Below are 16,247 nucleotides of genomic sequence, written 5' to 3'. Positions count from 1 at the left end.
AATGTAGTGTGGGATTTTCGAAAGCACCCAGCACTAGCCTAACTCTGCTCCTGTTGAAGATTAAGTCCCACTCTAAATAATATGAAAAACACTATGGAGCGTAAAAAGAAAAGGAGTACTTGTGGCACCTTAGAGACTAACCAATTTATTTGAGCATAAGCTTGATTGGTTAGTCTCTAAGGTGCCACAAGTACTCCTTTTCTTTTTGCGCATACAGATTAACACGGCTGCTACTCTGAAAACTATGGAGTGTAAATTTCTTTAAGTGGTTTTGCAATACATGTATTTAGCTTCTAAACTGTTTGGGCCAGGGACAGTCTTCCACCATATGTTTATACAGAGCCTAGCACACTAGGGCTGAGGTTTCATTAAGCACTACTTTAATATAAATAAATAAATAAATAAATAATTGTTATTCATTCTGATGAGCCACACTAATAAAAATTGCCTTGGAAACATCTGCTATACATCTGCTATCATTTCATACATTTATCATTAGTTTTATTGTTCAAAACTGAAGATAAAAGAAGCGTAAATCAAATGTTTGATATTAGAGGATAAAATTCACCCTGGTACACAAGGCCCTCTGTACCACTTAAGCTCTATAGAGAAGGTGTTCACTAAGAGTGTGGGCAGACGGCTGTGAGCCATCTGTACTACACAAAAGGCTGCCAGCCTTCCTGGCTGGCAGGAGACTGCAGAATGGGGGAGGTGGAAGGGGATGGGCCACACACCTTTGTATGATACTGCAGTACTCATGGGCCAATGGCAGCCCTCCTTGGAGAAGAGGGCTGCGACTGATCAATCCTGAAACCTCTAACAAGCACTCAACAGAGTTTTGTAGTGCAGAACGTTCAATGAAACTTTACACGACCAACCCACGCAGCAGGGTCTGATCAGTTCAAAAAGCACATTACTCTCTTTCCAGTTCTCTTTCAGAACACCGTACACTGTATGGAACACTCATCCTCGTTTTGGGCGCTGGGAAAGACACCTCTTCATGCAGCCTTTCCCTCAATAAGGAGTAATACAGAATGGCTGGGTGGTCTGAATTGCAGAGATGCTGAGTACCCACACCTTCCATTCACTTCAAAAAGAATTTTGGGGACCAATACCTCTGAAAATCAGCCCCCCGCCCCTTGTTTTTCCTCTTCCTAATATGGGCACATGTAACACGATTTTGCCTCAAGAGGAGCAGAGAAGATGGTTCATAATCAGACAGTTATTTAACCCTCAACTCAGCACCCTAATGCTATAAGGATGGAAATCTAGAAATAAATAGATGAGACAGTCTGAGAGATAATATTGCTCAGAAGAATTTCTTTTTCCCCTCTCTTGGGGCAATTGGGCTGTTTTGTGATCTCCCTCTCTTCCCATCCTGTAACATCCTTGTAGCAACAACAAAAATTGCTTACAAGGAATAATAATATTAGGTAAATATTTAATGTATTTTTATCTGTCTTGTAATGTAAAATAGCTGCTGAAGATAAGGAGAAGAAGTCAGCACCATGTGCCCACCGGGAAGATCTCCATGGGCCACTGACAGCCTGCAAACCACAGTTTGGGAACCTCTAATGGTAGTGTGTGATGCCTGTGAAAGCAGAAGACCTGAAATGTAGACAGAGCTGTCCATATGCTGTGAATCAAAGTAAACTGTCCCCCAACTTCAAGACAGAGAGTCTTCTCCGAAAAGGACAAATCCCCCCCAAAAATACTGGTAGGTATATTGCTTTGAGAGAAGGGGTTGATTCTGATCTTAGAGGAGTCTCTGTAAATCAGGAGTGAATGTACTGAAATCAGTAGAGTTTTTTTGGTGTAAAACCAATGTGAGATCAAAATCAAGCCCAAGATCTTCAGCTAGCAGAGGAGAGCAGTATAATGTCACTGTTATGCCATCTAGTGGATAATACTGGGTTATCCTGAATATTTCAACTGTCAGAAAAACAATACAAATAGCAGCATTAAAATAATTGCTAATCAAAATGAAATATTAAATCCACAATCAGCATGCATACACAATTTATGTAGCGTATGATAGCACAGATGCAAGGGACTGCCATTTTTGTTACTTTTTATGAAAAAAAAATATCAAAAATCACCTATCCCTGCTCATCTAAATTCCAAATAGCTGGCATAAAGACCTCACCTTAGCCCTGCCAATCTACTTTGTTCCACCTCTGGGATGACTCCTCTCTGGCATGCTTTAATAAATATGACTAAATGCTATCACATTGTTCAAATTAATTGGAGAGGGCACCGGGTCTGAAACAGTCAACGAGATGGAAGAGTGATGTGGAATGAGTATTGATATCAGAACTTCAGCTAATGTTTTTTCATTTCTTTGGGTTTTTCTTTTTGAATTTCCTCTTATTATTATTCATAGGATCATAGAACTGGAAGGGACCTCAAGAGGTCATCAAGTGCAGGGGCTGGACTAAAGGCAGGACTAAGTATTATCTAGACCATCCCTGACAGGTGTTTCTCCAACCTGCTCTTAAAAATCTCCAATGATGGAGATTCCACAACCTCCCTAGGCAATTTATTGCAGTGCTTAACCACCCTGAGATTTGGACATTTTTCCTAATATCCATTCTAATCCGCCGTAGCTGCAATTTAAGCCCATTGTTTTTTGTCCTATACTTGGAGGTTAAGAAGAACAATTTTTCTCCCTCCTCCTTTTAACAACCTTTTATGTACTTGCACTTGTGTTGTGCATTGTATTGTGTTCTGTATTGTATTGAGTATACAGTATTCTATCATGGCAGCACCTAAGGGCTCCAAGCAGGGATCAAGTCTCCACCATGCTAGGCACAAACACATAACAAAAAACAGTCTCTGCCCTGAAGAACTCACAGGTTAAGTAACATCTATGTCACCCTGCTGTATTTACATAAGCATAACATATATATTGAAGGGTTTTTCTCTTTTATTTTCTTTCCCCTCCTTTTTTTTTAAGATACAGTGGACATTAGACTCTAATTTCAGACTGTGAATGAACACTTTAACTATTCTAAAAATTAAAAAGGCAGTGATGAGATTAAGGGTCTTGATATCCCCACTAGGAAACAATAATAAAATTGTAGAACTGCCTAGAAGCCTAGGAAGAGAAGGCAGTAAGTGGAAACAACTGTCATTAAATATTGAAGACACAGGACTACTAGGCTCCAGTACTGGTCTTGCAGGGTTTCCAGGCTCATGCTCTGCAGTCACAACTCCACAGTAAGGAAGAGGAGTGCAAGGCTGGAACCGTGCATACTGCACATGCTTTCGTTTGCTTTCTGGGGGAACAGAGTCCAGCTGTACAGAAAGATCCCCCAACTGGAGACTAGGTTAATCTGCTCACCCTTTGGGAAAGAGAATGTATGTGTGTAGAAGCTGAGCTCTCTTAGGCTGAGGCCCCTCCTATTCTGGAGGGTCCTTCGGAGGGCATGCAGACAGGCTCATCTACCTGCTTCCAGCTGAGATCTATAATATTGGCAATTGTCATTCGGAGGGGAAAGGAGTTGAATCTTCTCTGCCTGTTCTCCTGGGTTTTGGATCGGCTTGCAAGGGTCTCTAAAATAGCTGGGGGCTGGCTCTTCTTTTCCTTTCCTCCTGGGCATTAGAGCCATTAGGAGCTCTTTAGTGACCTGAAATTAAAAAAAAAAATCCTAAAAAAAGGAGAACCATGGATGAATTGCTAAGGAGGAAAGAACTGTACAAGCATGTAGGGACATAATCAGAAGGACTATGGCACAAAGTGAGTTACACCTAGCAAGGAACAAAACAGGGTCTTTAAATACATTAGGAGAAAGAGAAAGGAAAGTGTTGGTTTTCTACTTAGCAGGGAAGGAGAGATAATAACTGATGAAATCCAGAAAACTGAGGTATTCAATGCCTATTTTGCTTCAGACGTCACTAAACAGGTTAATTGTGACCAGATACTCAGCTCAATAAAAGCTAACAACAATAGGGAAGGAACACAAGCCAAAGTAGGGAAACAACAGGTTAAAGAATATTTAGATAAGTTAGATGTATTCAAGTTCATCTTAGGTATTTAGGAAGTAGCTGAAGCAATCTCAGAACCGTTCGCAATTATCTTTGAGAACTCCTGGAAGATGAGTGAGGTCCCAGAACACTGGAGAAGGGCAAACATAGTACCTTTCTTTAAAGTGAGGAACAAAGAGGACCCAGGGAATTATAGACCAGTCAGTCCAACTCCGATACCTGGAAAGATATTGATACAAATTATTCAACAATCAATTTATAAGCTCCAAGAGGATAATAAGGTGGTAAAGAATAGGCAAAATGGATTTGTCAAGAACAAAGCATGGCAAGCCAACCTAATTTCCTTCTTTGGCCTAGTGGATAAGGGGGAAGCAGTGGACATGATATACTTAATTTTGACAGGTTTCAGAGTAACAGCCATGTTAGTCTGTATTCACAAAAAGAAAAGGAGTACTTGTGGCACCTTAGAGACTAACCAATTTATTTGAGCATAAGCTTTCCACAGTATGCATCCGATGAAGTGAGCTGTAGCTCACGAAAGCTTATGCTCAAATAAATTGATTAGTCTCTAAGGTGCCATAAGTACTCCTTTTCTTTTTACTTAATTTTGGTAAGACTTTAGACACAATCCCACATGAGTGTCTTAAACAAATTAGGGAAATGTGGTCTACATTAAATTATTATACTGTGGGTCAACAACTGGTTAAAAGTCCCTACTCAAAGAGTAGTTATCAATGGTTTGCTGTCAGACTGGGAGGGTATATCTAGTGGGGTCCTGCAAGGGTTAGGCCTCGGTTCAGTATTAGTCAACATTTTCATTAATACCTTAGAAAAGGGAGTGGAGGTTATTCTTATAAAATTGGCTGGTGACACCAATCTGGGAGAGATTTTATGCACTTTGAAGGACAGTATTAAAATTCAAAATGACTAACAAATTGGAGAATTGGTCTGAATTCAGTAAGATGAAATTCAATAAAGACAAGTGCAAAGTACTTCACTTAGGAAGGAAAAAATCAAATGCACAACTAACAAATGCAGAATCCCTGGCGAGGTGGTAGTACAGAACAACCTCAGAGTTACGGACAACTCAGGAATGGAGGCTGTCCGTAATTCTGAAATGTTCATAACTCTGAACAAAGCCCAGTTTGGGCTCCAGATACAGCAGCTGACACTCCAGGCCAGGATTCAGCAGCAGCTAAACTCCCTACCGACCCCGGTTTGTCCCACTCTGGGGGGCAGTGTGTGTGTGTGTGTGTGTGTGTGTGTGTGTGTGTGTGTGTGTGTAAAAACAGCATGTCCTCCTGTTGGCGGGGGGCGGGTGGGCCGGCGGAGGAGTGAAAGAAAAGCTTCAGAAAAGACACTACCTACGTAGACGAGCGGGGTTCTCCTGTGTAGGTAATCCACCTCCCCAAGCTAGAGTAACTAGGTTGATCGGAGAAATTTCCCATCAACCTACTACTGGCCACAGTGGGTGTGAGATCTCTTTAACTGCGGTGGAGCCCAGGGGTGTGGATTTTCATCTCTCTGAGCGATGTAGTTATACCGACATAAGTTTATAATATAGACCAGGTCTAAGGACCTGAATACCACTAAAGGATCGACCTGCATTTCTGAGGAACCTATAAGCCATGGAGAATGGAAGGTTCGGGAATGGAAGCTCCATCTCGACATACTTCTACACCTACTCAATCTCATTGAGGAAGACAGGACCTAAATCATATCTGGCCCACAACTCCTTTGCCCTCACCAGCCCAGCATTTGCACAGTCCCTTAGCAAGTGGCCTCCAGGGAAGATCAGAACTTGTTCCACCAACTATACACTTGCAGAAACCCATGGGGCAGGGGAACTTCTGTGGTTAGGCCAGAGGAGGGAGGGGATATATTGGCAGCCTGGCCAGGTGTACTCAGGGAACTTCCGCACCCTGGCTATTCCAAAGCCATAGAAGCCATGGCAACTAGAGTGCAATTTAGGGCTGCCCAAATTTGCATTGGGGGCTGCTCTGAACTACAGAAGACACAATCTGCTTCAATCATTCCTCCATTCTTAGCACTAGAATGAGTTTAGCCCAGAGTGTAGAAAAATGGCCAAAAATATGAGCCGGAGAGAAATAAAAATACCCCACTGCAAGATCAATAAAGGTGGGACAGATTTTCTTTAACACAGGTACCATTCTCTATGACCTTAGATTCCTTAGTCATTACTGTAAATTGTTTTGACAGGAATACGAATACTGAGATAACACCTGGTTGCTGTGGGAGCCAGTTAAATTTGCCTTCAAAAAATAAAGGAAGGATCTTACAATGAGACTTACTTCAAACATATGTATGACAGTATATGCTTAATTAGAGGACTGTCTTGTGATAAATCACAGTAGATTCCTTAATGAAGGTTTTTTTTTTTTTTTCAAGACTCTAAGTATGTCAGTGTTTACACCCTTTACCAGAGGGATTTCATTTTATGGGATAATCACTAAATTTCCCTTGTGTTTGCTGTTTTTTCCCCTCACCCCATCCCTCATTTTTGAGATGACAGCATGCCAGTACTTTCTCATTAACTTTGCTAAAACAACTCCAAGGATGAAACACTACTGAAAACAGGTGTCTCTTCCTGCCTTCTATTCACATTTTAATCTAGGGTTTTATCTGAAGAAAAGCTTCTCAAAAGGTAAGGCATTAGGAGTCCCTCCAACTACTCTGAGGTCAATGGGAGTTTTGCAATTGACTTAAATAGAAAGATCAGGCACTGAGGAAATTTAAATAAATATGAATAGGTAAAAATAAATTCTACATTATAGCACAGGAGAAACTTTTCAATTATAAAGTATTTTTGCTACTTATTTATTTCAAAATGCCATTGAAAGCTGTAGTTACAAATATTTTGCTATGTTCTATTTACTTTGTATTTACATACACATTTTTAGTATATTTATGGAAAAAGAACGCAGTGGAATGATTGTACTCTCACTCATGTCAACTTTAATTCTCTTTTTCAGAAAGACTTAAAAACTGAAGAGCTTGATCAACAAGTGCCACGCCATCAGTGTTAGTATACAAATGCAAACACAAAAAAGTTTAGAGTAGTTAAAAAGCACAACATGACTTCAGCACTTCTTCAGAATGAAGAAACACAATATTGCTTTGAGAATATTAATGGATCTTGCTATAAAACATCGTGGTCTTCTGGAATCCGCGTAACTTTGTATGTTGTGCTTAGTTTTCTGACAGTTCTTACACTAGGTGGAAACCTAATGGTAATTATTACAATTGCTTATTTCAAACAGCTTCACTCTCCTACGAATATTTTACTCGCCTCCTTGGCATGTGCTGATTTTTGTTTGGGTCTGACGGTGCTGCCCTTCAGCAGTATAAGATCTGTCGAAACATGCTGGTATTTTGGGGAAACATTCTGTAGATTCCACAGTTGTTTAGATGCATCTTTTTGTTATTCATCAATATTTCACTTGTTTTTCATCTCTGTTGATCGTTACGTTGCCGTTACTGATCCTTTAATTTACCCTCTCAAGTTCACAGTGACAGTTTCAGTCATGTGCATAGCTGTTACGTGGACATTTTCCTTAGTATACAGTTTTTCTGTTGTCTTCACTGGGGCTAATGACAAAGGGATACAAGAATTAATAAATGCCCTCTCTTGTGTAGGAAGCTGTCAACTTGTCTTCAACAAAACATGGGTGGTTGTAACCTCTCTCCTTTATTTCATACCTTTCTTTACAATGATAGCACTTTACAGCAAAATCTTTGCTGTGGCTAAACGCCAAGCTAGAATGATAGAGAGAAGCAACAACACCCAGTCACCTGATAACTACAGTGACAGAGTTAGCAGAAGAGAGAGGAAAGCTGCTAAAACCCTGGGTATAGCTGTGATTGCTTTTTTGGTATGTTGGTCACCCTTTTTTATAACTGTAATAATTGATGCTTTCCTTAACTTCATAACTTCACCCCTTCTCTTTGACATCGTGGTTTGGTTCACTTATTCCAGCTCTGCCATTAATCCTTTGATTTACTCTGTCTTTTATCCTTGGTTTCGAAAAGCAATGAAAGTGATTCTGAGCTGTAAAATGCTCCGGCTTGACTGTTCAACAATGAATTTGTTTCCAGAATGAAAACCTATCCGCTCCTGCACAAAGCTACTCAACTCACATTTCACAGTCATTGTCCTTTTCATAAAATCTAGCTGTGTATTTCTTTTGCTGGATGAAATACTGTCATCTTGCTTTTATACTTTGTAAAACTTTTTATCATTGTGAAAAACTGGTTTATCACATGATATCAAGACAATTTATTTACAGATACTGTTAATACTATATTATGCTATGAAATAATAATAGAGCAATGTCCACTGTTCTAATTGTGTGACTGAGAAGACAGAAAGGCCATCCAGAATTAAACAAAGGCAAAAAAAAAAATATAAAAAATTGGTTTCAGTGCAATTCATCTGTTTGTTAGGAAGTGATAACAATACTGAGAAACAAATGTTTTTCCATACCTTTAAAACCTAGATAGTATATTTTACCAAATCAGTAGTAAACATTAATATTTTATACTTATATATTACTGTCAGCCTATGTTCAAATTCTTTACTTATACTAGTGAATTAAGTCCCCCTACATACGGAATGGATATTATTATCCTCATTTAATGGATAAGAAAATTGAATTTCAAAGGGAGATGGACATTTAACTCCCTTAGGCTCCTTTGAAAAACCCAAAGAGATCAATGACCCAATCCTGCTACTTTTTAAATTGGTGGCAAAACTCCCATTGACTTGTAATAGGAGCAAGAATAAGCTGGAACTGACTTGCCCATATTCACACAGGAAATGTCCAGCTCTGCGCCTTAACCACAAGGCCAACCTTTCTCTCAGGGAAGGATTGAGTAGAAATAAGACACTTTCATGTGTGAAGAATCCTTGTGCACTGGGAGGGTTCTAATAATAACAGTCACTAAAAGAAAACAATAAACGGAGGTGAAATCCGGATGCCAGTGAATTCAATGGTAAAACTGCCCTTGACATCAACAGGACCAAGATTTTACACCTGCTGTTTTGAGAGAAAACTGTCCTTTCCATTACAGGAGAAAATCCAATCACAGAATAGTCTTCTGTGTCACAGCAACATTCTAAGGGCTTGTCTATCCTTGAAAGTTATTTTGGTTTAAAGTAAGGTGTGAATTTAAAGTGCAATAGCTAGCTATTCTACAATATCAATTCCAGAAAATTTCCCATACGGACAAGCCCTCAGATATTTCTTACTGGCAGCAAGGGATCTAGATTTCAAACACTTGCTACAGAAGCCCTGGACATGCCAGTTGTGAATGAGAAAGATTTGTTAGTTTGCAATATTGTCGTATTACAACAATACCCGCTTATTATCTGGTTTGCTAAATTGTAAGTTAAGTAGGAGCATGCCACTGACTTTACTGTAGCTGGTAAGTTAGCTGTGTATCACAAAAACTAATTTAGACTGTGTTCATAAAAGCTTCTAAAAGCTTAATTTACAAATTCCAAAAATAAATTTTCTTTAAAGTACAATTTGAGTGGCAAGTATTCCCTGCCTGCTTCAAACTGCATAGCATGAAACTCTCCTTCTTTCTGAGGTTATTAAAAAGAAAATAATAATAAATTTCAGTCCAAACCTTCTCCCCAGGCTTGGCAGTTCTCAGGGCTCTCCATGTAGGAATTCTCTGTCCCAAGCCATACATCCCTCTGCCTAAGGAGCCACTCTTACTTCCTTCACCCCCAGAGTGGAGTTAACAAGCCACAAAGCAGTGACATGGAGTCAGCAGATATAAATTAGCATCTTCACAACAGAAAAAACTGTGCCTCTTGCTTATATCCAAATCATTAATGAGAGCATGAGACACATTTTATAAATGTCCAACTGACCCAAGGCTTTAAACCAACTTCAGTCGCTCACCGCCTCTGCAAGAAAACGTACTTGGCTATACATAGCAATAGGACGACAACTGACTTTCAGTTGAATAAACAACATCTTAATATTAATCAAATATCATATAAAATAGTGCCTCTACTTCGAAGTAGAGTATCTGTCTACTCCCGCTTCTCATGGCACAGCCTTTTGACTGGGATAGGCAGGTAGCCCACTTCATCCTGCCTCCTTCAGAAGCAGCCACCTGTAGCCTCTTCACTGGTTCCTACCCCTGGACCTTGCAGAACACCACTTTTCTGCAACGCCAGAGGTAAATCTCGCAAGATCCAGTGTTTGCAAAGTATGGCACATTCTGAGACAAATACTGGAGAAGCCCAGAGCTCAGGGAAATATCCATGCAGCCACAGTGGCAGGATCCACTGGCTATTCCCTTATTTCAAAGTGTTTGTGCTAGCTGAACAACAGACTTGAATTAACCGAAGTAAAACAAGCAAAACCCAGTCATCATCACACAAAACACAGCAGGTAATAGTGAAAGGAGAGAAAAGTAAAGCTCTGTTAGTATTCAAAGGAGCTTTTCTGGGGTTCTGATCACCATTTTTTTAACATAATAGATGTTTTTTTCTTGATCTGACAGTCCTGCTGATTCTTGTGGGCTGATAATTTTGTTAATCATAAGTTCTCTGTCAACTCTGATTTATGCCAGCTTTTATCTTTGCTTAAGATGCAGTGCAAAAAAGTCCTAAAATTTAAATAACTGGTGATTGTTCAAAGCTGAATTTCAGACTGAAAATCTCTCTAGAGGCTGTGTTTGAACAACATATAAATCCTTCTGTCAGTGAACCCTGGGGCACCTTTCTACTCTTCATTTTTTCTAAACCTTTGTAGTTTCTTTTTTTCAGGTGAAGTAATGTGAAATATAAAGTCACAGTGATTTTGTAGCATGATTAAGAAAAAAAAGAAGTCTCAGACAGAGTGCGGCTGCATTGTGCTAGGTACTATACAGTCAAAACAATAAGTGACAGCCCAAGCCCCCCCCCCCAAAGAACTTGTGTTTTAAAAGATAAGATATAACAGATGGATGAGACAAACAAGAGCATGCGCAAGGTAGGGAGATAGAAGGATACTTGAGCACAGACTTAAGAATGTAGTGTGGGATTTTCGAAAGCACCCAGCACTGGCCTAACTCTGCTCCTGTTGAAGATTAAGTCCCACTCTAAATAATATGAAAAACACTATGGACTGTAAATTTGTTTAAGTGGTTTAAGCAATACATGTAATTAGCTTCTAAACTGTTTGGGCCATGGACCATCTTCTACCATATGTTTGTACAGAGCCTAGCACAGTAGGGCTGAGATTTCATTAGGCACTACTTTAACACAAATAAATAAATGCATATAATAATACATTATTGTTATTCATTATGATGAGCCACACTTATAAAAACTGCCTTGGACACATCTGCTATATGGTTTATCATCTACGTATTTATCATTAGTTTTATTGTTCAAAACTGAAGATAAAAGAAGAGACTGTAGAATGGGGGGAGGTGGAAGCGGATTGGCCACACACCCTTGTATGATACTGCAGTACTCATGGGCCAATGGCAGCCCTCCTTGGAGAAGAGGGCTGCGACTGATCAATCTTGAGACCTCTAACAAGCACTTGACAGAGTTTTATACTGCAGAATGCTAAATGAAACTTTACACGACCAACCCACGCACCAGGGTCTGATCAGTTCAAAAAACACATTAATCTTTCAGTTCACTTCCAGAACACCATACGGAATACTCATCCCCATTTTGGGTGCTGGGAAAGACAGCTCTCCATGCAGCCTTTCCCACAATAAGGAGGAATACAGAATGACTAGGGGGCGGGTCTGAATTTCAGAGGTGCTAAGTACCCACACCTTCCATGGACTTCAAAAAGAATTTTGGGGACTAGTAGCTCTGAAAATAGCACCCCCCCCCCGTTTTTCCTCTCATTCCCCTTAGTTTTCCTCTACCTAATATGGGCACATGAAACATGATTTTGCTTCCAGAGGAGCAGAGAAGATGGTACATAATCAGACAGTTATTTAACCCTGAACTCAGCACCCAAATGCTACAAGCAGGGAGGCTCTAGAAACAAATTGAGGAGAGTCTGAGACAGACTATTGTTCAGAAGTATTTCTTCCCCCACCCCTTGGGGCAACTGAGTTTGTTTTGTGATCTACCTCTCTTGCCATCCTGTAACATCCTTGGGGCAACAACAACAATTGCCTACAAGGAACAATATTAGATAAATATTCAATGTATTTTTATCTGCCTTGTAATGTAAAATAGCTGCTGGAAATGAGGAGAAGTCAGCACCATGTGCTCACTGGGAAGATCTCCATGGTTCCACGGACAGCCTGCAAACCACAGTTTGGGAACCTCTGCTTTAGAGCACAGGCATCACACACTACCATCAGAAGACATGAAAAGTAGACAGAGCTGTCCATATGCTGTGAATCAAAGTAAATTGTCCCCCAAGTTCCAGACAAAATGTCCTCTGAAAAGGACATTTTTGATCATAAATACAAATGCAAAACAAAATACTGGTAGGTATATTGCTTTGGGAGAAGGGTTTCTCATCTCAGCTGAGTCTCTGTCAATCAGGAGTGACTGTACTGAAATCAGTAGAGTTATAAAGTGTAAAACCTATGTGAGATCAAAATCAAGCCCAAGATCTTCAGTTATGCCATCTAGTGGATAATACTGGGTTATTCTGAACATTTCAACTGTAAGACACAGAAAGCAATACAAATTGCAGCATTAAAATAATGGCTAATCAAAATTAAATATTAAACCCACAATCTTCTTTGGGATCTGTAGTTTCTGCATCGGAGTGTTGCTCTTTTAAGACGTCTGAAAGGATGCTCCACACCTCATCCCTCTCAAATTTTGGAAAGCACTTCAGATTCTTAAACCTTGGGTCGAGTTCTATAGCTATCTTTAGAAATCTCACATTGGTACCTCCTTTACGCTTTGTCAGACCTGCGGTGAAAGTGTTCTTAAAATGAACAGCGCGATGAGTCATCTTCTGAGACTACTAGAACATAAAATATACGGCAGAATGCAGGTAAAACAGAACTGGAGACATAATACTCCCCCAAGGAGTTCAGTCTTTTTTAAACGAGCATCATCAGCATGGAAGCATGTCCTCTGGAATGGTGGCCAAAGCATGAAAGGGCTTATGAATGTTTAGCATATCTGGCACTTAGATACCTTGCAATGCTGGCTACAAAAGTCCCATGCAAATGCCTGTTCTCACTTTCTGGTGACATTGTAAATAAGATGTGGGCAGCATTATCTCCCAAAAATATAAACAAACTTGTTTGTCTTAGTGATTGGCTGCAGAAGAAATAAGACTGAGTGGACTTGTAGGCTCTAAAGTTTTGCATTTTTGTTGTTGTTGTTTTTTTAATAGTGCAATTGTGTAACAAACAAACAAAACAAAATCTACATTTGTAAATTGCACTTTCACAATAAAGAGATTGCACTACAGTACTAGTATGAAGGAATTGAAAAATACTATTTTGTTTATCATTTTTACAGCACAAATATTCGTAATCAAAATTAAAATAAAATGAGCACTGTACTATAAATGAGCACTGTAATATAAAATGAGCACTTTGTATTCTGTGTTGTAATTGAAATCAATATATTTGAAAATGTAGAAAAACATCTAAAAATATTTAATAAATTTCAGTTGGTATTCTATTGTTTAACAGTGCGATTAATTTTTTGAGTTAAATCATATAAGTTAACTGCAATTAAAATAGTCCTGGTGCATAGGGCTGACAATTAAAGCCCAAACAGCAGCACCAACCTAGTGCCTGCTCAGTGTTACACCTGCAGGTATGATTGCTCCTGAGCAGGACTGAAGCAAGGCAGGCACAGACCTTGTTCCCAGCCTCACTCCTGCCCTGCTCCAGTCCACTCCACTCCACAATTCCTGTGTCTGGCTCTGACCCTGAGCTCTGGCTCCTGGTTCCCAACTCTCTCTGACCCTCGGCTCTGACTGATTCCTGACTCTGGCACTGGCCATCAGTGCTGTTCCTGGCCTCTGGCTCCACCTTTGATCACTAGCCTTGAGAACTAGTGCTCAGACCACTTGGCCTGGCTGCCCCACCTTGGTCTATAACACTTCCTAACACCTGTCACCTAGTGGTTGTCTTATGCCTTAAAGCACAAAAAGTTTATAAACTTCCATTTTTAAAAATTTAATTTAAATGATATTCACATTCTTTTTTGAATCCTACAGGTGATATCTTGTGGCAGTAAGTTCCACAGGTCAGTTATATTTATGTAAAAAATAATTTAAAACTGAAAAAAAAATTATCTGCCTTTCAATTTTTCTGAAGAGTTCCTTTGCTCTTATGAGAAAGGATAAACAGAAGTGCACGATATACTGTTCATTATTTTGTATACCTCTGTCATGACCCCTCATATGTGTCTCTTCCCTAAACTTCTTCAATGCTTATCTAGACAGTCTGATGTAGCAATCATTCACCATTTGGTCCGTTCCTGTACAACAGCGAAGGCTTGATGGCCTGAGAGTTCAACATCGGAACAGACTTGATGAACCCATGTAATAGGGATTCTGCCTCTGGGTCGTCTTCACCCCTTGGTTGGTGGAATTTTATCCCGGATGTTACAAGCCACCCAGAGAATGACATTTGCTGGAACATCTTGTGGCGCCCTTGTGACATGTCTGAAAAATGTAAGGCACTGCCTGCAGACAAAGGCCCCAGTATTCTGTAGACCCAAGTGACCATAAACATCTGCATTATAGATGAAGTCATTCCGCTTTATGCCCAATATATGATGCTGACATTGTGTGGAAAGCCTCCAGCTTTGTCCATTCTGAGTGGTGTAGTGTCCATTTTTCACATCTGTACACCAATATGGGAAGGGTACAGCTCAAATAAATCCTGAACTTGGTTGTCATACTAAGATGATGTTGATTCCATATCAGTTGTAAACAGCCCATGGCAGATGCTGCGATACCAATCTGATGGAGAAACTCCGTGTGAGAATTGGAGGAACAGGTAAGTATAGAACCCAGATACCAAAAGCTGGAAACTGATTGGATGGATTCATTGTTCAAAGAGATTGGAGTCACAGATGGACCTGGTCCTAGACTTTGCAGTTTTTTCTTTGACCATGAAACACGGAGGCCAATCTTAGTTGACTCCTCCTCCATATGCTGGAGTGCCTCACAAAACCTGTCGGAGCTCTGTACTAAAAGAACAATGTCATAAGCGTAGTCAAGGTCGGTGAGCGAGAGATTACCAATCTCAATGCCTATGGACCTGACGGAATGCTGCATTATGAAATCCATTGCCCGACAAAAAGAGTGCAGGGGCCAGAACGCAATCCTGCCTAATACCAGATACTGATTTAAAAGGCGCTGATATCTGGTTCCCCAGACAGACAAACACGGCAGTGGTTCCATTATGTAGCTCTCCAATCAGTCCAGCAGAGTGGTAGAGACGCCTATGCCCTTTAAGGACTTTCATAACGTGATATGGTCTATGGAATCAAATATAGCCTTAAGTTCGACATACATCACAAGTTCAGGAAGCCCCTGCATGTAGTGTATCTCCGTCAACACGTGAAGGGCCAAAATGGCATCTAATGTGGACCTGTTCCTCATAAAGCCTGACTGCTGGGGATGATGCTTCCAATGTAGCAAAGGCTTCAGGCGTACAAGGAAAACAATGCACAAACACCTTCCCTGGAATGGAGAGCAAGGTGATCAGCCTATAGCTCTTACATTCACTGTGCGGTCCCTTGCCTGTATAGAGTGAGATCACAATGCTGTCCTTCCAGGCATTTGGCAGGGTTCCAGTTCTCCACACCAGACGAAAGCTGGCCAGAAGTGATTCTGCTACAGGATCAATAGCACATTTTAGCACCTCTGAGGGCATGTGATCAGCACCGGCTGCACACCCATTTTTCAGTTTAAATATGGCACACTTCACTTCATCCAATGTTGGTGCATCAATACAAATGTCTGGATCTGGAACTGCAGTGGCTGCCAGATCATCCAGCTCTGAACAAGCGGCAGCTGAAGGATGGTTCAGGACACTAAACATTCCAGCCAGTGAGAGAATCTCGGTATCCAATTTACATGGATGGCTTTGGCTGTCATTCAGGATGCCGTTTGTAGTTGACTACCTCTTGACCACTGAGGTTGTGAATGGTGTGAAATGCTGGCTTCAAGTCGCCCCTGGCTAAGTCAAATTCGACATCATCCGACACTTGGTTATACTGTGACTCACGATCGCGGAATGCCAGGATATTAAATTTTCTCTTCAGCTGATTA

General features: G+C 40.4%; 1 protein-coding gene across 1 annotated transcript; it reads left to right on the top strand.

Moving 5' to 3' along the window:
- Positions 1-7,082: 7,082 nt before the first annotated feature.
- On the top strand, positions 7,083-8,108 carry LOC141984911 (trace amine-associated receptor 7a-like). The gene has a single exon (XM_074948447.1). The coding sequence runs from the start codon at positions 7,083-7,085 to the stop codon at positions 8,106-8,108; it is 1,026 nt and encodes a 341-aa protein (XP_074804548.1).
- Positions 8,109-16,247: the final 8,139 nt, after the last annotated feature.

Source organism: Natator depressus, chromosome 3, assembly GCF_965152275.1.
Source record: "Natator depressus isolate rNatDep1 chromosome 3, rNatDep2.hap1, whole genome shotgun sequence".
Taxonomy (NCBI): domain Eukaryota; kingdom Metazoa; phylum Chordata; order Testudines; family Cheloniidae; genus Natator; species Natator depressus.
The sequence above is the reverse complement of the archived record's forward strand: the minus strand, read 5'-3'. Positions and strand labels throughout refer to the sequence as shown.